The following is a 23,558-nucleotide window of genomic DNA, read 5'->3' on the forward strand; positions in this document are numbered from 1 at the left end:
TGGCGTTTTTTTTTTTTTTTTTTTTTTTTTGTGCTTTCTTTGTTTTTTCTGACTTTGTTGTGCTTTAATATCATGCAGTAACACAGTAAGATAGTGATTGATTTATGACGTCATGAAATCAGAGACCCATCGTAACCCTTCAGGTATGTGTGGCATGGAGTTTTGAAATGAATACATGCACCGATTTTGGTAAATTTTCTGACTGTTATGTTGGGAGGGAAATTATTTAGCATATGACAGGAAGTTCACATATCTCTCATAGGTCAGGCATTACACTGGTCTTGTTGCTATGTTGAGCTATTTTATCCCAGCTTTTAAAGGTCAGTGCAATTTGTCCCAAGCTTTAAGGTCTGAGCTTCAGCTTTGCTTTTTCAAGTGCAACCTTTCCCTTTCATAAAAAGATCAAGTATTTGAACATTTAGCCTCACTCAATAGAAGATGACAAAGCACAACATCAATCTGAGGAACTTCTGTTCTCACCCACACTAAAGATAGAGCTAATTAAGTCACAAAGAGAAGCAAGGGCTTCGCGATTTGAAGAAAAATCATAATTGTTGATTATTTTGTTTGATTAAATTAATTGAGATTCATTTAGATTAATACAGTTTACATTAAAAAACATTTGTGTTGGGCATCTGCATGCCATATTCTTTATGTAGAATACACATCCAAAACAAGATGTTTAGCTTACATTTATTGCTTTTTTGTACATCAGTAAATCAAGGCAGCGCCTAAGCGGTCACATTAACCCTTTCAGCAACATGAAAAACAAACTTTTATTCAAAGTTTGAATGAATTATACACAGAAATCGAGCAGCTGACATGTCTGTGATTGCTTATGATCCACTGCTTCAAAAAAGCATGTTGTAAATATATTTTTTTTTTTTGCACAACCGGAGTAGACCTCAATGGAATGCTGTAATTGGCACTTTTCAAGATTAGTGAATTGTGGCAGCTGTTATTGTAATCTCAAATATTTATTCGATTAAAGGTGCTGAAAGTGATTTTAGCCATTCTAGAACTTCTACAAACTGAGCCGTTGGATTATCCACGCCCCCTCTTTCCAAAGCCCTGCACTCTAAAGATACCAAATGAGCTTTTTTGAGCAGAAACGGTTGTCAAAAGCAACAGAAGCAAAATAGCGCCCTCAACTGACAACTGTTATGAACAACATGGCACAACAATGGCAATAATATGCAATAATTTTCTGCAATTACAATGCAGCAAATACTATGAGAATGTGAAAAATTATTGACAGTCAGAAAGCATCAGAGACCGTGACCGTGGATGAATTTTTTGTTGGCTGTTTACAGAGTCTAGAGCTGTCACAGGGACAGGTGAGATATCTCACGATACTTGTTTCATGAATATCTTTCATAGGACATTTTTTTGCATACATTTCCATAAAAAAATCGCTTACAGCACCTTTAATTGTTCAGCCCTAATAGCAGCTTACACAGTGTTGGTAGAAGCTGCCCATACATAGAGCTGAGCTTAGTTTAGCCACACCTTTGGTGAATACTTCATCAAGTTGAAGTTTTGATTACAGGATCTTATTACTGCCCAGACACACCCACTTAACTTCCTGTAATAGAGTAATTAAGCCATTATCTGTTCTCATTAAGGGGAGGATGTTTTCGACTGTACTAAGAGTACAATGTAAACATGCTAAATATTAATGCTGTACTTCTCGCAAAGCAGCACAAGCTTTCGGGTGGAACCAGTGCTATTTAAAGTGGAACGATAAGAATACTCTGGGGAACATGATTGGCATTTGCCCTACTTGTAAGCTGAATTGCAGTTGTTTCTACTCTCATGACTCGAAACAGCCAATACCAGTATTACACTGAAACTATGGTAGGTGCTCAGCTAAGAACCATTGAGTAGATCCATTTGATGACAATTAGAAGACAAAAGTGAGAGAATGAGGAGAGGAAGAAAAAAGAGGGAAAGAAAGAAAAAAGAAAGCTATTTATTGCTTTTGCTGTTTGTTTCACAATAAAAGTTCCTCACAATAAGTTTTTTTTTTTTTTTTTTTGGCATGAAAAGCAATGAAGCTGATCAGGAGCAACAATAGTAAATACAAATAAATAAATAAATAAATAAAAATACAACAATATAAACTTTAAGGGTTTAATCTTAAAAATAGACTTTCAAAAAGATAATTAGGGCATTTTTGTTAGAGTATGAATATATATTAACGATTTGTAAAACACTACAAATTAATTTTGGAATGGTAAGTTGAGATTTTTTTTTTTTTTTTTAAACAATATGTATTTATACATGTAATATTTAGTCCAAATCACAATACATTTTTGCTTTCTTTGCATGTTGTTAGGCTTGTTTTGGACGTTGTATACAGTACATTAAAGTTTAGGAGAAACATATTTTGTGCTGTAGAGACCTTCCGTACAAAAACTAATCCCAAGATACCATTTAGTACAATTTAGGATGTCATAAAATATTGATATATTGATTATTAAATTAGCACGTTATTTTATCGATATATTTTTGAGTCATCAATATATTAACATTAGCCGACATTTAAATTAGAAGGCTAATTTGCATGCTTTCTATTTCACTTCTGTTTAACAGTCTGATGTAATAGTGTTGGGAATATAACATTTACTGAAGCCATTCACGGGTAGGAAAGACACAAGTATCACACACAGGAAGCGTCGATGCAGCACAGAAGATGGCAGTCCAAAGTTACAAAGGTTTTGTACTTCTTCAAGAATGAACAAAGTGATGTTGATGAGCTTGCAGGTTTGTGTATGAAACTGGTGTAACTGTGCAAAGTGAACAATTAGAAATGGTGACATTTATCATGCAATGTCTCTGTATGTCTATCATTCAAGCTGTCAAACCACAAAAAGACATACTTGTAACTGAAAATACATTGTGTAGGCTATATGAAAGATACATATACACCATATATCATCCAGTGATGGTTAGAGTAAATAATCTTGGTCCTTTGATAATGATTTGGGTTGAAAATTGGGAAACTATGCGAGTTGAGCTCTGTGGCGCTGCAGAATCTTGAGCAGCCTCCGGAGATGGCGAGCAGCGGCAGCTGCGGTGTGCATACCTTTGTAGAAAATAATTGTTTCAAATTTTAGAACGCGCCATGTCTTCCGCTAGATGTGTCCAGCGAACGACCCCCTTGAATTTTCCTTGCCGCTTACACTTTACCAAAGTTGTGTTGAGAAATAAGTTTGAAAAGACAAAGACTATTGTGCAATGAGCAGCCCTATTTATATCTGAAAAAATGCAGATAAATATTGATAATCATCAGAAAAATCTTCCAATTATCGATGCGTGAAAATGGCATCGATCCCAAGCCTAAATACCATTGTCTTTTAGTTTCACACATAGAAAATACTGGTGTTAACACAGAGTCACTGTATAGTATAAAGCCCAGAGGAAGTTGGATCTACATACATATATATATATATATATACACACACACACACACACACACACACACACACACACACACACACACACACACACACACAGACATATGCAGGTCTGAATAACTCAATACAGATTGGTTTTGTCCTTTGAGACAAGTGTTTAAGTGGAGTTCTCTAAAACCTAATAGCAACTATCACACCATCCCTCGAAAAGAGCAGAGACATAATGGTGTACTTCAGTCCAGAGATTGTTATGTGTTGGTGGTCACACAGAAGTGTGGTATAATGTTTTTATGTACTTGTCAAGCTCTGATGAAAAAGGAAGTGAGAGTGCTAAGTTTCTCCCAGCAGACTGTGGGGCATGCGAGTGCACATCTGCGCTATGAGCCTTTTTTGGTGTCTGTAATAAAGCCCGACCAATATGGGATTTTTGAGACCGATACCGATACAGTACTGTATGTTCAGTATCAGTCAGTTGCTGACCATTTAAATAAAGAATAAATAAAAATACAATAAATAGCTAAATAAACATCAGTACAGTTTAGTATGTCAGTTGCTGACCATTTAAATAAATAATAAATAAAAATACAACAAATAGCTAAATAAACATCAGTACTGTTTAGTTTAAGTCAATTGCTGACCATTTAAATAAAGAATAAATACAAATACAATAAATAGCTAAATAAAAATCAGTACTGTATGTTTAGTATCAGTCAATTGCTGACTATTAAAATAAAGAATAAATTCAAATAAAATAAATAGCTAAATAAACATCAGTACTGTATGTTTAGTATCAGTCAAATGCTGACCATTAAAGAATAAATAAAAAATTAAATAGCTAAATAAACATCTGTACTGTTTAGTATCAGTCAAATGCTGACCATTAAAATAAAGAATAAATAAAAATAAAATAAATAGCTAAATAAACATCAGTACTGTTTAGTATCAGTCAAATGCTCACTATTGTAATACTGCCAGTCAATTAGGGGCAGGTTGTAAAACAAGAAACATTTACACCTGCCGAGTCAAGCGGTGTTACACCGTATTATGCTATACAAGTTCAGGGGAAACTGTCAACGATGGAAAGCCAGACTTTTAAATATTACATTTTGTAAATGCAACGACTGGAATTGCTCGGTTGAAGGTGTACCAAACCGTGAATCCTGAACAAAGCAGTTTGGTGAATACATGTTTACACATTCGCTTCCACTCAGCTGACAAGCAATGAAAGTAGCTACGTGGTTAGCTAGTTAGCTATAAACTCATTGTCATGGAGAGTAAAAGATGGACCAGCATTGTGTCTCACTAACTAGGTAACAACGTAGTGTGAAATCAGCACTCAACAGACACAATCCACCACCGCACCGTTGTCTGCTGAGCTGCAAAAAGATGCTCTGATGCATATCTTTCAATCTGCTACATTACTTACTGCACTGACAAACTATAGCTGGCTGTGAACATGGTGGTCAGGGACAGGGTTAACGTTATATTAGTTATATTGAAAAGGGAAAATGATGGGGTCATTGTTTATTAACTTTCCAGTATGTATTTCACAAGCTAGTTAGCAACTTACCGAGAAGACACAGCTTAAATCCGCCCTGTTCAGAGTCAGCTCTGTAAACAATGGAGCCGGAGCACGCTCTGCTGGACAAACTACGTTATGACACCAATTCTAAAGCATTGTTTTCTGCATTATATGTTCTGAAAAGAAATATATCGGTCGGGCACTAGTCTGTAATAATATGTCATCTCTTTATAATGGGTGGGTTTAGCTGCCATGCATATATGTGTGTGTGTGTGTGTGTGTGTGTGTGTGTGTGTGTGTTTAAAAGACATCTTTGGAAAGCTTGCTCCACACAATTTAGAGAATGTGAACAAAGATTGTGATGAAGGTCAGATGTCAGAATCAGATGAAGCTTTTGAAACAGATATCATCTTATCATATCGGACCCACTTTGCATTAGGTGCCATTACATTAAAATTAAGCATTTGATAGAATGTACTTAATGTGTACATATGTGTTGTTACATTGTACTTGTATTTGCATGTAATTGCATCTATAAATACACTGTTGACCCCAACCATAAACCTAACCCTAGCCCTAAATCTGCCCCTACCTGTACGTCAGCCTCAGTCAGCTAATAATCTCATGAGTTTTACAGGACAGCCAGATTGATCTCACAGAAAAGAGGATGACATAAGGACGAATGTTTTGTCTGCTTAAATCAGTGTATGCTTTCTGAATGCCTGAACTGCCCCTCTCTGTGGCCAAACCTGGAACTACAGTTGCAACGCACTGTGGAAGCAAAATAACTTAATTCTTTGAATGGATGTGACATAAAAGACATTATATGAGTAATAGTTACATTAATACACTCCTAACTAGGCTTGGGATCAATGACTTTTTCATGCATCGATAACTGGAAGATTTTCCTGTTGATTTTTTCAGATATAAATAGGGCTACCCATTGCACAATAGTCTTTGTGTTTTCAAACATATTTCTCAACACAACTTTGGTAAAGTTTGAGCAACAAGGTAAATTAAAGGGAGCTGCACATCGGATGCATCTGGTGGATGACATGGCGTGTACTAAAATAAGTTGAAGTTAGAAGTTTATATACATCATTGACATTTAATTGTAGAAAATATTCCATGTCTTAGGTCAGTTTGGATTCTTTATTTTTAGAATGTGAAATGTCAGAATAATAGTAGAGATAATGATTTATTTCAGCTTTTATTTCTTTCATCACATTCCCAGTGGGTCAGAAGTTTACATACAATTAGTTAGTATTTTGGAAAAAGTGGTTGTTTCAAGGAGCACAATATGATGATACTTGAACAAAAATGAGCTGCATGGTCGAGTTACCAGAAAGAAGCATTTACTGCACCATTGTCACAAAAAATCCCGGTTGCAATATGCCCGACAACACCTTGACACGCCTCACAGCTTCTGGCACACTGTAATTTGGAGTGATGAGACCAAGGTTTTGATTTTTTTTTTGAGGTCTTGCTGGTTAAGCTAGTCAAGAAGCCTGGTAAAAGGACACTAGTACAGCAGGATTAAATGCTGGGGACCAGCTGTGCATCATCACGGCACGGCCACGCCCTCCTCCTCTTCACACTCCTCCCCTGCCCGATTCTGACCAACCCCCCCCCCCCCCCCCGTTCTTTCAGCCGGTGGTCCACCCCACCTCTTGTGAACCTGGGGGAGAGGGAAAGGGCGAGCAGAGACACACAGAGAGAGAGAGAAGGACTTGCTCGCAGGCTCCCAGACACGCTGTTGCCCAGTCCTCAACCGCTCCTCCCCTTCTTCGGTGAATGGCAGTGGTTCCTCTGGCTCTCGCCGGCCGGCAGCGACCCCTCCGTCCCCAGGCAAACGGCCGTGTGACAGCGCATCCCTCCTCCCTCCTGGGTTTCGGCACCACTGTAACAGGTAATGAACGGGCAAGGAGGAAGCAGGAACCGGCTGAACAGTAAACATAAAGTTTAATAAGAAACTCAACATAAACAAGCACAGACACACATGCAACGCAGCCACGTGTGTCTCCCACGAACTGGCGCCTCCGGCTCCCCTTTGTCTCGCTTTCCTGCTGATCAGATGATTCAGCGCCGACTATGCATCATCACGGCCTGGCCACACCCTCCTCCTCATCACATTGATGTAGTTATAATCTAGTTTAAATTATTTTTTATTTTAAAAGTTAATTCCTCAAAATTGTGACTCTGATTCAAGTTCAGATCTTGAGTCTCACATTTTTATTTCTCATAGAATGCACCTCAGACTGTATGGATTTATGTTTGTGTGTGAAACAAGATATGGAAAGTCCTGGTCACTTCCACTTGTAAATCCCGATTGTACATCAAGATTAATTTGCACAGTACTTGTGTGAGCACAATAATTCAAAGCCTAAAAATAAGACCAGCAATCATGGTTGTTATAAGAATCACAACATTAACAATCATAAGTTCTTTTCTGTAGACAAAAACATTCAGTAGAGGAAGTAAAGTCAGTAAAGGTCCCTAAATGGACCTTTAATGTTATTTTTTCAAAGATATAACCTTCTACAATACTTACTGGATCACTTAAATCCCAAATTTTTATACCATTGCAGTATATATTTGAAACTTGATTCTGTTTCATTAGCTTTCATTATCATTTCAGCAATTGTAAATGCAAATGGGACATTTAGAGACGGATGGATAAAAGTCGTAACAGCGGCTCTGAATCTTTCTGTCAAGGTTTAAACGGTGTGGATGGGTTTTGAATTAGGTGCAGTACTTCCCACCTAGCACAGAGCTGCTACTAACAGAGACTATTTAGCCTGTGACTGAGCAGTTGTAAATTAATGAGGGAAATTGGAACGACCAATATGGCGGATGTAGAAAAGGTAAAAGAGCCAATCAACTTTTAGATACAGACATAGCCTGTCAGTTAACTCGAGAATGCACATGCGCATTAGATGGACCAGCCTGAAATAGATAGTTTTTTCCTTGATCTGAGCTAAAGAAGCATAATTTATGAAACCATTGTTGTCAGAGTTTACTGCTGATTTGAAATATGTTATTTGATCATAATCTTGACCCACTGTTCTGGAGATTTTGGTCTTTCCCTATTCAAGTAGATAGGAGCTGCACTTTAATGCCGCTTGTATCCTTAGAAAAAATCTGCCCGGGAGGGTTCCAAAGATGGCCGCAGAGTGGACTGACTTGCCTTGAAAGGGACTTTGGTTGCTAACCCTTCTAAGGACTTACTGTCATGATTTGGGATGAGCCTATAATATACTGTAATATACTTTTGCATCTTCCTGTAGAGGTACATTATTATCTGTCATATGCAGAATTACCCAATTACTGAGCAGATTTGGGTCTGGCTTCATTCTGGTATGGAATGCAGTTTTCAGTATTATTTATTAATTCCTGATGGATACATTTAAGTCCTGTTCTACATGTCCCCTCATTTACGTAACGTCCTGTTTCACTCTGAAATACACTATAATTTTTTTTTTTTTTAAGTAAAATGAGTTGCGGATGCATTTTACTGTATGTTGACTTTAATCCTTAAATGCATGGTAATTCTCCCAAATACTATTTACATATTCGGGTCTTTAGAGACCCGGCACTTACATCTATTAAAAATGGATGTACAAAATGCCCAGATAGTGTACATTTTTAAAACTATTTTCAAGACAATTAGCAAACAATAAAATAAAATATATTTTGATATATTCTGATGTTTTATTTTTCATAAATTAAATAGATAATGCAAAAAATCAGGACAAATCAAGAACAGGATTCATCATTTCCACACTGAAATTTCATGAGATGCAACTGGCTGTCAAACACATATTGAGCTACACGTCAAGTCATTTTTATTTGTATAGCGCCTTTCACAACACACATTATTTGTGTTGTGGGCAGTGGTAGCTCAGCGGTTAAGGCTCTGGGTTACTGATCAGAAGGTCGGGGGTTCAAGCCCCAGCACTGCCAAGATGCCACTGTTGGGCCCTTGAGCAAGGCCCTTGACCCTATCTGCTCCAGGGGCGCCGTATCATGGCTGACCCTGCACTCTGACCCCAGCCTAGCTGGGATATGTGAAAAAGAAGAATTTCACTGTATATGTGCAAATGTATAATGTGTGATGAATAAAGAAAATTATTAATTATGAAAATTATTATTAATTATTATTATTTCAAAGCAGCTTTACAGAAAATCATGCATTAACAGAAAATGAAACTGTAATATCTATAATGTCTTAGCATCATCATTGTGTAGTTTGATAAAATACGATTGTGAATTGTGTTTAAAAATAAGTAATTAAATAGTAATTGTATTTAGAATCCCAGTGAGCAAGCCAAAGGCGACTATGGCAAGGAACACAAAACTCCATAAGATGTTGGTTAATGGAGAAAAATAACCTTGGGAGAAACCAGGCTCACTGAGGGGCCAGTTCCCCTCTGGCTAAACAACATGAATATAATGCCAATATTACTTATTTATGTGGAGTGCAAGTCATGGTTTAAAATGATTAAACTAAGTGTTAAGGGTCAGTGTTTAAACAAAGATTTTGTAAGAACTATAAGATTAATGACTAATGCCTTTTGAAGTTCATCCTGTATTAACTGCAGAAGATCACGTAGATGCCTTGTCCTTTGTTAGTTGGCTGATGAAGGCTTTTTTTTGGAAATTTATTAATAGTCTATGTATTCCATTATAAGAGTGCAGTCCATCATTAGATCAAGGTGATACAGGCAGAGATTAGTGAGGTACATCACGGTTCAACTGGCCGGTAATTTTGGTGAGGTGTATCCTAAATCCAAGGTTCAGGCAATAGCATATGATGTATCCTATGTCTTACGGTTGGAGTTGGCATCAGTTCATCCTCCGAAGTCCACCGTAATAGACTGAAGTAATGTTTGGCTGGCACTGGCTGCATTTAGTCGTCATCACTCAGAGACACGTAGCAGTGGAGTCCAACACGAAGCAAGAATGGAGCTGGATCCAGCCGGTTCTGGTGAATAATATTAGCATAGATGCCATTCAATTTATTGCAGAGTTATAGATCATGATCAATGTTTCTGGTTCCGGCAGACCTAACTAAAGCAGCCTAATTGTGGGTTGATGTATAAATTAGGTGTATGCTTGGCTAAATAGATGAGTCTTTAGTCTAGACTTAAACTGAGTGAGTGTGTCTACATCTCGAACAGTGTTAGGGAGACTATTCCATAGTCAAGGAGCCAAATATGAAAAGGATCTACCTCCTTTTGTGGATTTTGATATTCTAGGAATTATTAACAGGCCAGAGTTTTGTGATCGTAATGAACGTGATGGAATATAGCATGGTAGAAGGTCACTTAAGTACTGTGGAGCTAGACTATTCAAAGCTTTGTACGAAGTTAACAGAATTTTAAAATTAATACGAAATTTAACAGGTAGCCAATGTAACGACGATAAAATTGGGCTAATATGATCATATTTCTTGGTTCTAGTCAGCACTCTGGCTACTGCATTCTGAACCAAATGAAGTTTATTTATTGATCTTGCTGAACATCCTCCCAGTAATGCATTACAATAATCTAGTCTTGAGGTCATGAACGCATGAATTAGTTTTTTGACATCAGCAACAGAGAGCATGTGTTGTAATTTAGCAATATTTCTTAGGTGGAAGACTGCTGTTCTACAGACATTGGTAGTTTGATTTTCAAAGGACAGATTGGTATCAAATATAACACCTAAGTTCTTCGCTGTTGAAGATGATGTAACAGTACATCAATCGAAAGTCAAATTATATTTTAGAAGCTTGTTTTTAGAGGTTTTTGGTCCAATTATTAGTACCTCTGTTTTGTCAGAATTGAGTAGAAGAAAATTTCTGGCCATCCAATCTTTGATTTCATTGATACACTCTACTAATTTGGAAAATTGTGAAATTTCGTCAGGTTTTGAGGAAATATAAAGTTGGGTATCATCAGCATAACAGTGGAAATTTATTCCATGATTCCTGATAATATCTCCCAGGGGAAGCATATACAAGAATCAAAGCAGAGACAGAGACCCTAAAACTGATTCCTGTGGCACTCCATACTTAACTTTTGTTTGGTTTGACAATTCCTCATTTACATAGACAAAGTGGTAGCGGTCTGATAAATAGGACCTAAACCATGCTAATGCAAGTCCACAAATGCCAACATAATTCTCTAGCCTATTCAAGAGAATGTCGTGACCTGTCATGTCGAAGGCAGCACTAAGATCTAAAAGCACTAGAAGAGAAATGCAGCCGCAATCAGATGATAAGTCCAAGTCATTTGCAACTCTGATAAGTGCAGTCTCTGTACAGTGATGAGGCCTAAATCCTGACTGAAATTGTTCATATATACTATTTCTCTGTAGAAATGAACATAGTTGGGAGGACACTACTTTTTCTAGTATTTTTGACATAAATGGGAGATTTGAAATTGGTCTATAATTAGCCAGTTCTCCAGGATCAAGTTGTGGCTTTTTAATAAGCGGTTTGATAACTGCCATTTTAAAGCTTCTTGGGTCCTAAGGATAGTGAGGAGTTAATAATAATAAGAAGAGGTTCTGAGATTATAGGGAATACCTCTTTTAAGAGTTTAGATGGTATTGGATCTAACATACTGTACATGTTGTGGCTTTTGATGTTTCGATAAGTTTTGTTAGCTCTTCATGACCTATGACAGCGAAGGATTGAAGTTGCACATGAGGAAAATTATGAGACACTGTTTTCTGAGGTACTGTGACAGATGTTTGCATAATTCCAGTTTTATTTCTGATTATTTAAATTTTATCAGTAAAGAAATTCATGAAGTCATTATTCTTGTGCTGTGACAGAATATCTGGTATCTTTGAGGCCTTATTCGTAACCAATTTAGCCACAGTACTGAATAAACACCTAGGATTGTTGTGGTTATTTTCTATGAGTTTGCTAAAATATGCTGACCTGGCAGCTTTTAGTGCCTGTCTGTAGCTACAGACACTATACTTCCATGCACCGTGAAATACCTCTAATTTTGTATTCTTCCACTTGCGCTCCATTTTCTGAGTTGCTCGGAACATTTCCGAGTGTGATCATTGTACCATGGTGCGGGGCTTTTTTCTTTCATTTTCTTTAATTGGGGGGGGGGGGCAACACTATCAAGAGTGCTAGAGAAGACTGTATTTATATTTTCTGTTATTTCATCAAGTTCTTCTAGACTTTGGGGCTTATTGAGTGTATGAGATAGAGCTGGAAGATTATTAGTGAAGCTATCTTTAGTGGTCGAAAGAATAGTTCTACCTGAATGATAGCGTGGTGTAGATTGAGTAACATTAATTGATCGCAGCATACAAGAGACGAGGTAATGATCTGAGATGTCATCGCTCTGCGGAAGAATTTCTATAGTATCAACATCAACTCCATATGACAGAATTAAATCTAACGTATGATTATGGTGATGAGTTGGTCCTGTCACATTTTGTCTGACTCCAAGAGAGTTGAGAATATCGATAAATGCTAATCCCAGTGTGTCATTTTCATTATCTTTGTGAATGTTGAAGTCACCAACAATTAAGCTCAATCTACAGTAACTACAGGATCTGATTAAAAAAGCAAATTCACTAAGGAAATCAGAATACGGCCCGGGTGATCTATATACCGTAGCAAGGGCAAAAGATGAGAGTTTTTTTATTTATATCTGACGGTGTCACATTAAGCATTATTAGTTCAAAAGACTTAAACTTATATCCTGTCCTCTCAGTAACACCAAAAACTTCACTGTAAATTGTAGCAACACCTCCTCCTTGACCCTTCAGACGAGGCTCATGTTTATAACAATAACCTGGGGGAGTCGATTTATTTAAACTAATATATTCATCCGGTTTAAGCCAGGTTTCAGTCAAACAGAGTGCATCCAAACCATGATCTGTAATAATTTCATTTACAATTAGTACTTTGGTAGAAAGAGATCTAATGTTTAGTAGCCCTAGCTTCATATGGTGTTTATCTTTAATTTATTTTATTTATTTTCAAGTTTGACCTTAATTAAATTTTTTCTAAATGATTTAGTGAGAGTTTTGTGTTTGGTAGTTCGGGGAACAGACACAATCTCTATGTGATATCTAGGTGATACAGTCTCTATGTGTTGAAGTTTATGTGACCTGTGTAACGTCACAAGGCAGCTAGCACATAACACATAATCTACACTAGTGATGCTCCGATCAGGATATTTACAACCGATCACTGATCTTCTTGTCACCTGATCGGCCAATACCGATCCCAAACATTTTACCTTTTATCAAGATCTCTGTCATAACTGGCTATATGTAAGCTTTCTGCACATTGTCACTATAAATTGCATATTCCTCTTCCCAGTAATATCACTTTTCCTAGTTTTTGCTGACAATATAAGTAAAAAAAAAAGTTTAAAAGGCTTATTAAAAAGCTTTTATTAATAAGACTTTTAAAAAGTATAGGTTAACAAAATATTCTCTGTTAAGATAGATAGCCTTATAAAAAATGAAGCTTAGTGTCAAACTGAAGAAAACTGTTTATATATATATATATATATATATATATATATATATATATATATATATATATATATATATATTGAACTCTTGATCTCTCACGATCAATATACATCAGCACTGCACTTTATTAATCTTATTATCTCACACCGGACTGTCATAAATATATTCTCTCTTAACAACACACTGGCAACTGACTATCAACTGACAGCCTGAATGTCAATACAGTACAATACAACCTACTGTACATTTTATATATACTATATATACTATTTTTTATTGTATAATGTGTATTCTATATTGTGTGTATTGTATACTGTACATTGTATGTTATTATTGTATATTGTGTGGTGTGTAATTATGTGTATATTAGATTTTAAATTGTGTTGTGTAAATCTGAAGTTTATTGTAAATTGGTGTATGTCTCATCACTGTCATGACTGCTATGTTGCTCGGAACTACACTCAAGAATTTCACACACTATTGCACTTGTGTATATGGTTGTGTGACAATAAAAGTGATTTGATTTGATTTGATACACAGTACTGTGCAAAAGTTTTAGGCACTTGTGAAAAATGTTGCATAGTGAGGATGTCTTCAAAAATAATGACATAAATAGTTTTCATTTATCACTTAATGTAATACAAAGTCCAGTAAACATAAAAAAGCTAAATCAATATTCAGTGTGACCAATTCTCCTAGGAACACCTGGACACAGTTTTTCTTGGTTGTTGGCAGATAGGATGCTTCAAGCTTCTTGGAGAATTCACCACAGTTCTTTTATCTATTTAGGCTGTCTCAATTGCTTCTGTCTCTTTATGTAATCTCAGACTGAAATGATGTTCAGTGGGGGGCTTTGTGGGGGCCATGACATCTGTTGCAGTGATCCCTGTTTTTCTCTTTTAATCTTTTCTATTTGCAAAAGTAATGTTTGGGAGTCTAACATTTATATTTCCTATTGACACTAAAGCTAAAGATATAAATAACCATCTTAAGACAAATGCTTTTGTGAAACATCTTATGTGCCTAAGACTTTTGCACATTACTCTATATTAGTGTATTAAACCCAGAATATTCCTTTAATAAGTGGAACACGCACTCTCTCATGTCATGGGGTCTTAAAGGAGCCGCGTGTCTTTTGCACCATGAGCGATCGGTGTATGCGATCGGCCAAATTACGGTCACCGATCGAGTCATAGGATGTGAGTGTCGTCCGATACCGATCGGTGGCTGATCGATCGGAGCATCCCTAATCTACACATGTGCAGGGGCGAACAGGGACTAAAAAGTGGCCCTGGACTTTCTGGCCCAGAACGGCACACTAATCCTGGCCTGCAACACATCACACCATAACACACCGGCTCATTGATGTCATTTTCTGGATCAATTTCAAATTTTTGTGTTGGAAAAAAAATTACAAATTCTATTGACTGCTAGTCATGACAACAGGCCCCACAGTGCAAAAATTTTCATAATTTAAAAACATACAAAACCACTGTAAATGTGATGAGTGGATTTTTTAGAGAAAGCACTAAAATAAGCACTTTATAGCTCAGACAAATAACATGTCTGAAAACTTTTTTCCCAACATACAGATGTTAGGTTAAAATGTATATGAAAGTACAAGAGAAAGTGTGTATTTTATGTGCTGTGACAAGTCAGTATTTCTTCAAAAAAATGTAAGATCTTAATCACCTTTCAACTTTTTTCTAGAAGTGCAAATAAACTATTGTCTTAGTTAATATGAGGTTGTGGAAACAACATGTATAATAATAATATATTATATATGTATATATAGCTATACAAGATCATAAAATATTGTTTAAAATAGTTAGATGAAGAAAGTGTCACACAGCTGGACACTGATGATAATGCTTAAAACTTCATGTCAATTACTCACATAAATGTGTAAATGTTTATAAAAAAAAAATAAAAAAAACAATTTGTCCAGATATGTACATACAGTATATAAATATAAACACATATATTTAAAACAAAATAAACATACCTCTTAAAGTGTAGAACTTTGTAGATATTTTGCTGATTATTTGCTCATATTTTCACTCAGTGTGAGTTTATTGCATCTTTATATCTGCAGTGTTTTAATTCCTTCCCCAGATTATTCTTGAGAAAAAGTGAAAAGCCCTATGCTTTGACAAGCACTGTTTCTGCTCTCCTTTAAACAAAGTAAGCCTCAAAGACTCAACTAGCCACAAAGTAATATTTTTCATAACTTATTTTCCGCATTTTTATCAGGCATGAGCATTATTCAGCAAGCCGCACTTCAGCTCCCTGCGGTATGAATAAATTATGCAAATGACTATGTACTGCTAATAGCTTTACTTTTTGCAGATTTTATATACGCTGCTGTTATTGTATTTGTTGTAACTTGCATTTATTTGTCATTTTGTGATTATTCAGAGCTCATCTTGTACTTAATATGTTGTCTTTGGTTGTCACCATTACTGTGATTTGTATGTCAAATAATGAGGTCCGGAATCCATGCGCTGAAACGGAAATGCGTTACGATGTGGAAGTAATTTTAAAATAAAAACCATAGTATCGTCTTTATCTTACAAATTGTTTAGAATCTTCATTCTGTAATGGGATCCGCACAGGCATGTTGGAGCGCAGGGCGGCCGCCTATATAGCCTGTAGGACAGGCCGGTTCTTGCGCAGCAACGGGCTGGCCCAAGTTACCCAGCGGCCCACTGGGAAAACGCCTGGTGCTCTCGACGGCCAGTCCACCCCTGCACTTGTGTAATGTTTGTGTATCATATGTGTATTTTCTCAAGCACTTGAGTCTAAATAGATGCACAACTTACATTATTTCAGTAGTACACCCAATTGACAATAGTCATATCATACTTTTCAAGTGTTGTACTTGCTATAAGTTTACTTCGATGTTGTTGCTTCATCAAATAGCAATGTCAAATGTAAATCAAGTCAATCACTGAAACATCAGTGCCACCTTGAGTAAGAAATAACATGTATATTATGTATGTGTATACACATAAAATACTGATTATTCACCACTCTTTATAGTTAACTGTTGCACAGAAAGTCAATATGATGTAGTATTTATTTGTATGAATTGTTTTTTTTTTTTTTTTTCAATTTCAGCATTTTTTTGTGTCACCCTATTTATAAGAGATAGACTGAGGAATACTAAAGAGGTGTGGGCACAACTCCAAAAAAATGGATGAGGTACAGGGGGTGGAATGAGGTATGCGTTTAAGGGTTAAACACTCTTGTTTTCATATACTGTGGATCTTGTTCCAGGACCTCATGATGATTAAGCACTGCACAAAGGCCTTCTTCATCTAAAGCCAGGATTAATGATGGTAGCATAGCCAAGGATGAAGATAATGAGAAATTCAATGTTTATCTAATCATTAGATTCCAATTGCTTTTCTATCACTTTACAAGTGGGGAGGGACAAGAGAGACAGAAAGAGATTTTGTCTAAATGTTTTTGAGAAAAGTAGTTTGGGGAATTGGAACACCTTGCCTCAGTTTAAAAAGATGTTATTCATTAAAGGCTCATTCCATCGAATTGGATGATAGTAACTGCCACTATCATTCATGTGATGCTACAGCTGGTGCTGTTTCTGCCCAGATATCTGTGATACCAGACAGCTTTGTGTCATCTCTACATGAGAGCAGAAATCAGGATTAGATGGAAATGATTCTTATTTCAGCCTCGTGGCCAGCTGTGCCTCAGAATGTTCCAGCGCAAAAGAATCCATTCCATCTCTGTAGGGAATTCTGCCTCCAAGAGACTGCCCATCACACTCAAACTCTGCTAACTGTATGGGGCAAATTCAGTGGAACTGCTTTTATATGAGGTACACCAGCAACATATTTTGCACAAAGATTACAGAGAGATACAGTACAGCACAACCATGCACCAAAAACTATAGTTAAAAAGTGAAATATTTAGTTTTTCTTTGTCTCTCATGACAAAATGCCTTGAGTGCCCTATTTTCAGCTAATCTTTTCTGTGGTCTGTGCATGCTAATGAGCAAGATACAGAGAGAGGAAGAGAAGTAGTAAGAATGTCATGACTTTTGTTGGAGAAGCCAATGACAAGTTCACCTAGAGAGACCTTAATTAACCACGTGATATCCCTTGTTAGGAAACTTGTATTCCCTTAAACATGTCTGTTCCATGACCACACATGGTTAGAGAAAGTTAAAGAATTGCATTCTCTCCTTGTTGCATGAATAAAGCACTGGTTGTAAAAGAATCAATTCTGTTCTCTGTGAAACAGTAACACTGTCAGATTAAGAACTGATGTGTTTTACAGTGTAAGAGTCTAGCAACTTATAACACCATCTATCACAGCTATCACTAGCACAGCAGACAAATCAATGGGCGCTCAACACTACAGTAACTCTCCAATGGGATTTCATTTAAGCTTACAGTGAGAACATATTTTTTCCTCACCCATTATCCCTCAACCTCTCTTTTCTCCAATCCAATTTCTTTGCGTCTATTTTATATTACCTATTTTTCCTTTTAGAAACCTTTAGGTTCTCTCACATCCAGTCAGCGATTTCAGTGTTTTCTGCTGGCCAGATAGTGTTTGTTTTTCAGCATCCAACTACAGCATGACAGGGTTGGGCAGAAATTCAGAATTTAAGAATTGGGTCCCATTAAGTTTATGAGTTGGAATATAAAAATAATTTTTGTGGGGAGGCAAATATTTAAAACAAGATTACATTAGGTTTTATTATATATTTTTTATTTATTTGCTGATATTTATGCACTCGAAGATGATCTCTCTCTAAAATCTTTTCTTGACAACTTAAGATGCGTTATAATCTTCCCCAACAAGAACAACTCCCAACAGTTGTCAATCTACAGATGATCAATACAAATATTTATAAAAGAATTGAGGGCCCCATTCAATCTAACATCTGCTCACAATAGCTGGGTTTCCATCAAAATGTTTAGCATTTTTAATGCACATTTCTAGAAATTAGACTAAAGGAAATGCGAAATATTGCGCGTTTCCATGAACTGTAAATGTGCATTATCTTGAGGGAGCCCACCATTTAATCATGGAGCCATCCTCCACTCCTTCATTGAGTTGAATATGATTCTGCTTTTCAGTCCTGTTTTAAGATCCTTCAACAATTTGGATTTCATCGGCTAAATTTGAAAGTGTTCCTTCATCTGTTCTATTGCATTGTGTTAACCACAACAGGCTTGATGATGCGCTAACATGATACTGAAGGATGATTGGCTTGAAAAGTTACCTCTTATAATGATTGGTTACAAATGTAGGAGGAGGCAAATTTCATTCATTTTGCCTTTTTCGGACACTCTTTGGATAGAATATCCATTTTGGTTGGTCAGTTTACTAATGAGAGGAGGCTTTATGCCATCAGCCTCCTCTGGCATTCATACTGATTCATACAATGATTTTTGCTATGGCTTATGAAAAACTTTACCCCTAAAACTTTTAACACACTAATGCAATCAGTTCTGCATTTATGTGTGGATTACCAGTCCATCTTTAGTGTAATTATGGCTGGTGGCTAGGATCAGGTCTGCATGTGCAATTCCACCCCGATGGGATTTTTGTCTTACCGCCACTGTGGCTAGTAGTGTTCCAAGGTCACTATCCACTCAGCAAAGCCACTAGCCAAAGTCCTCCACCTCGCAAAAAGTGATAAAGGTAACCAGAGACTGTAACTGCATGCATTTGTTTAGACATTTTATTTGTAACAGAATAATATTAGTTTAGCAGGACACAAGCCTCATGATTTGTCAATAATTTGTCCATAATTCATGGAAGTTTTAACCCCTTCATTCTAAATTGTACTTGCCAAAATGAAAGTTAACCACTGTTTATCAATGGCCTTATCATTACAAATTCCACTATCTCAGGTAAGACCAATAGTCTTTTTTTTTATACTATTTTGATAGTCTTTTCTAAAAAATAAACTATAGTATCTTTTTTGAAAAAAAAAAAAAAAAAAAAACACATTTAGAAATGTGTAACTACAACTTTCACAGTTGTAATAAAAATAAAGTCTAATAGATTCGCCGTAATAGATTTCAGTGTTACTGCAGTAAAAAAAAAAAAAACAACAAAAAAAAAAGAAAATGTAAAGATGATGATGATGTGTATTTTAAAAACTGATGATGTGTATTTGTCTCCTCTTAATCTCAACGGTGCTGATTATAATGTAGGGGCTGTCTAGCAGTTTGAGGGGTTCGACTTCCTTCATATATAGCTTTATAATAGAATGTTCTCTGTAGAATTCAAATGGGTCACATAAGTTTTGTGATCTCCACCAGCTGCCACGATATCGAGTGAAGCCCGACTGAATCACGCAAGTTTCGCTCTGCGTTGTCCCAGAGCTCTGGCGATCTTATCTCTTAAGATGTGCATTGCAGTGGCACGCTTCATTCGCCCCGCACAGATGTGCGTGTAAGTTATGAGAGGCATATTTAGTGCTTATAAAGAGCTGAACGTGAGAACACAGTTAAATTTGCTTCGGCAGTTGCTCTGAGTTGCCCAACATTCACAGAATTTTCAATGCAGGAAAAACCCTAAAAACGTCTCTCACCAAAGTGGCTAGTAAGAGTGACAGAGATACCCGCATTTGGCTGGTGTTAATGTCAAACCCTGCACACAACCCTGGAACATTATTTAATTTGCTATTTATTGTTCATTTCTCTCTCTCTCTCTCCTCTTTGCAGGTAAATACGTCTATCAACCCATGACCAGCGTTTGTCAGCTTCCCAGCACATCAGTTCCTGTTGCCCCCTCAGATCAAACCCACACCATGAACCTGTCAATCTCCCTGACTGAACGCTTCCTCAGGACAGCTCCCAAGTTTCGAATTCCACCTTGCCCAGAATCGCCCAAATTCTGTGTCATCTCTGACCTCTTTGTGGATGATTACATGGTTAAACGTATCAATGGTAAAATGTGTTACGTACAAAGACCGCCTCCACCAACGGCAAACCCTACACACCAACTTCAAACCCCAGCACCTCAACCTGCACCCCAGCGTACCAACAAGCACACACACCAGGTGGGTCCCATCGTAAAACATGCCCAACGGAGCGAGATCTCAGGCCCTAAAATGGGCCACTGCTCCTCTCCCTCCAGCTCAGAAGATTCTGGAATCAATGCGTTGGGTCTGCACTACATGGAATCATGCGATGAGGACTCCTGTGTGGATGATGAGGAGGAGGAAGAGGAAGATGATGAGCTGAGTACCGATGTCGAATCCAGCCCTGGTAGCTTCTGGGACCAGGATGAGTGCACTTTACTGTCACCATCCAAATCAACTGTTGAAATCATCGAGAAGATTGAGACTACAGTTTGATGTGCCTGTCAGTTCATACCACAAATGAGAAATAGAATTTCCCCATGAAATTTCCATGGAATGGATCTTTATTGAATTGAGAAATGGAATAACTCAGTCACGTAAACACTTCCCCACACTGTCCTACAGGTGCATGAGCTCCATCAGCCAATACAAACACACATGCTGTTATAGCAATGGCATCAGAAGTTGTCCCAGAAAAACTCTAGACATGAGTCATGGGGGCTTCTCTCCTGTACTTACCGCAACTCTCATTCTCCCTATAGTCTGTTCCCTTACGCATGGTGAAGCTGATGTATGTTACACACAAGTGAGTGCACTGACATACACATATAGTGGAGACTATGACCAAACGGAACTCAATACTTGATAGAATATTTTATGGATGAACAGATGTATCAAAGTCTAACTTTGAAGTTTGAAGCTTCCCGGGGTATACTGACTCCCTAAAGAGCCCAGCTGCATTCTGTTCAACGCATAGAAGTGAAAGAGTTAAAGGCTGATGAAATACAGAGAGACTGAGAATAAGGCGGCCTGTGTGTGTGTGTGTGTGTGTGTGTGTGTGTGTGTGTGTGTGTTAGGAGGATGGAGAGCGTTACAAAAATAGAAGGAAAAAGAATGAGATGGAAAGAGAAGCTTTCAACCTCCTGTTAGCAGAATCAGTCAGAGCAGTGGCTAAATCATGCATAAGCTCAGAGAATGGTAATGAAACTTTCTGATGAAAGGAGGTTGAGGCTTCGTGCTTGAGGGAATCACCCTTCTCTTTCTCTCTCTCTCTCTCTCGCTCTCTCTCACTCTCTCTCTCTCTCTCTCTCTCACTCACACACACACACACACACACACACACACACACAGAGAGATTCCCTAGAGGTACTGCCAAGTGTACATTACCAGACGGTACTTGTCTGGCATTAAGAGTGTGTGGGAGGGACAGATCCTCCCATCTTTATAGTATACAGTCCTCAAGGTTAGCAGCTTCTTTAAAGTGGAAAACATTCAAGCTTTTTGACAATCACTTATTGTTAAAGTGCAGTACGTTTAAAGAAATAGTTCACTCAAAAATGAAAATTCTGTTATTTATTCTTCCTAATGTTGTTCCAAACCTGTTTGTTGTTGCTGTTGATTTTTTCATCGAATATAAAAGGAGAAATTTGTTTATGCAGCACTTTTCCACACAAGGAAAGTTCATAGTGAACATGGGATTTCAGGTACCAAAAAGGACAAAAAACAGGTTTGGAACGACATGTTAGCGAGTAAAAAAACTACATGATTTTCATTCTTGGGTTAACTTTTCCTTTAAGATAAATTCATTACAGATGAATCTGTGTCTATACCACTATGAAGAGTTTCAAAATGACAAAGCCAGAGGAATGCTTATTGTCACTGAAAGTTTACTCAGTTATAGTCACTCAGACCTTCATTGGCTGCAAAAGTTTCAGTTTTTCTAATTAAAGGTCTTAGAACATTTCCCCCTTTAGACTTGATAGTCTGTTTGGAAACCTTAGGGTGTTTTCACACTTGGGTCCTCTTTAAAAGAACCAAGCTCAGACCCCTTTAAGTGGACCAAGAAGTGAACCGAGTTAAAAAGGACCCAGTTCTCTTTGCATTCACACTGTAAAAAAAAAACAAAAAAACTTGCAGCTGTGGTTGCCAGATTAATTATGTAAAAAATACAGTAATAATGTAAACAACTTTACAGAACAACCCGTACATTTTACAGTTTAAAGCTGTTGTTTTTACGGTATATTTTATGGTGCAGTACCGTCGTTTATATTATTAAATGATATACTTAATATATTAACCTTCTGAAACTGTAAAAATCTGCTTTTCACTTTTTAATGTATTGTTATTCACCATAGTAATAACAGAAAGGCACATGATGACATGAAGTTCATCAATAGTGGCCTTTCTAAGAGCAATGACCAATAAACATGTAGAGACAGTGCTCAGTGTCACTCACACAAACACTGAACATCATTAGGGTAACACATGTGAAATTATAATTATGCAATAAACATTAACTAAACTACATCAGATATAACACAGAACACCCCAATGTAGATAAGTGATATTAAAAATAAGAAGAAACATAACTATTCCCATAAAATATAATGAAATGTAATGGGAATGCCCGATAACTGTTTTTTACTGTAATTTTCACAATAATTTACTGTGATATACTCTCTTGTTAAACATAATATAAATTGTAACTGTTAATTATACTGGAAAATCATACTTTTTACATCTAAAAAATGTAACTTTTTACCATAAAACAACATGTATTGTCTTTTTAAATGTATTTAAAATCAATTACCTATATTTTAGGGTAACTACTCACTAACCAATTTATGTTTTTTTACTGTAGCATTTTTACAGTCTTTTATCGTTAAAATTACGGACCTCTAAAATGGTCACATCTCTTTTTGGTCCACTTGACATGTTACAGGGTCTCAGTCCATTTTGCATTCACACTGTTGTTTTTGTGGAACCCAGACCACTTTTTAAAAGACAAAATTTATGATAATTATTATTATTATGACTATATTAAATGTAAGTTAACTTATGAGATTATTAAACATGTTTAATATCCTTAAAATGAATAATTAGCAGTAGTACAAGTTTCTTTGTTCAATAAAACATTTTATTGATCTTCTGCATCAAAAAAGAACTGTATTACATAGTGTAAATATATAACATCTTGTTTTGTTTTTTGATAAATTAATAGAGAAAAGCAGTGCATTAAACTTAATGCATTGTATTTTTTCATAGT

The 23,558-nt window shown here is 36.7% G+C and overlaps 1 protein-coding gene across 1 annotated transcript in view; it reads left to right on the top strand.

The window, feature by feature from the left end:
• c7h3orf70 (chromosome 7 C3orf70 homolog) overlaps nt 1–21,658 on the top strand; it is a 33,788-nt gene extending 12,130 nt beyond the window's left edge. Inside the window, exon 2 of the mRNA XM_051702576.1 lies at nt 20,154–21,658. Within this exon, the coding sequence (XP_051558536.1) occupies nt 20,154–20,788 (635 nt within the window). The 3' untranslated portion in view covers nt 20,789–21,658. The remainder of the gene's footprint in view (nt 1–20,153) is intronic.
• The last annotated feature ends 1,900 nt before the right edge of the window (nt 21,659–23,558 follow it).

This window comes from Myxocyprinus asiaticus, chromosome 7, assembly GCF_019703515.2.
Source record: "Myxocyprinus asiaticus isolate MX2 ecotype Aquarium Trade chromosome 7, UBuf_Myxa_2, whole genome shotgun sequence".
NCBI lineage: Eukaryota > Metazoa > Chordata > Actinopteri > Cypriniformes > Catostomidae > Myxocyprinus > Myxocyprinus asiaticus.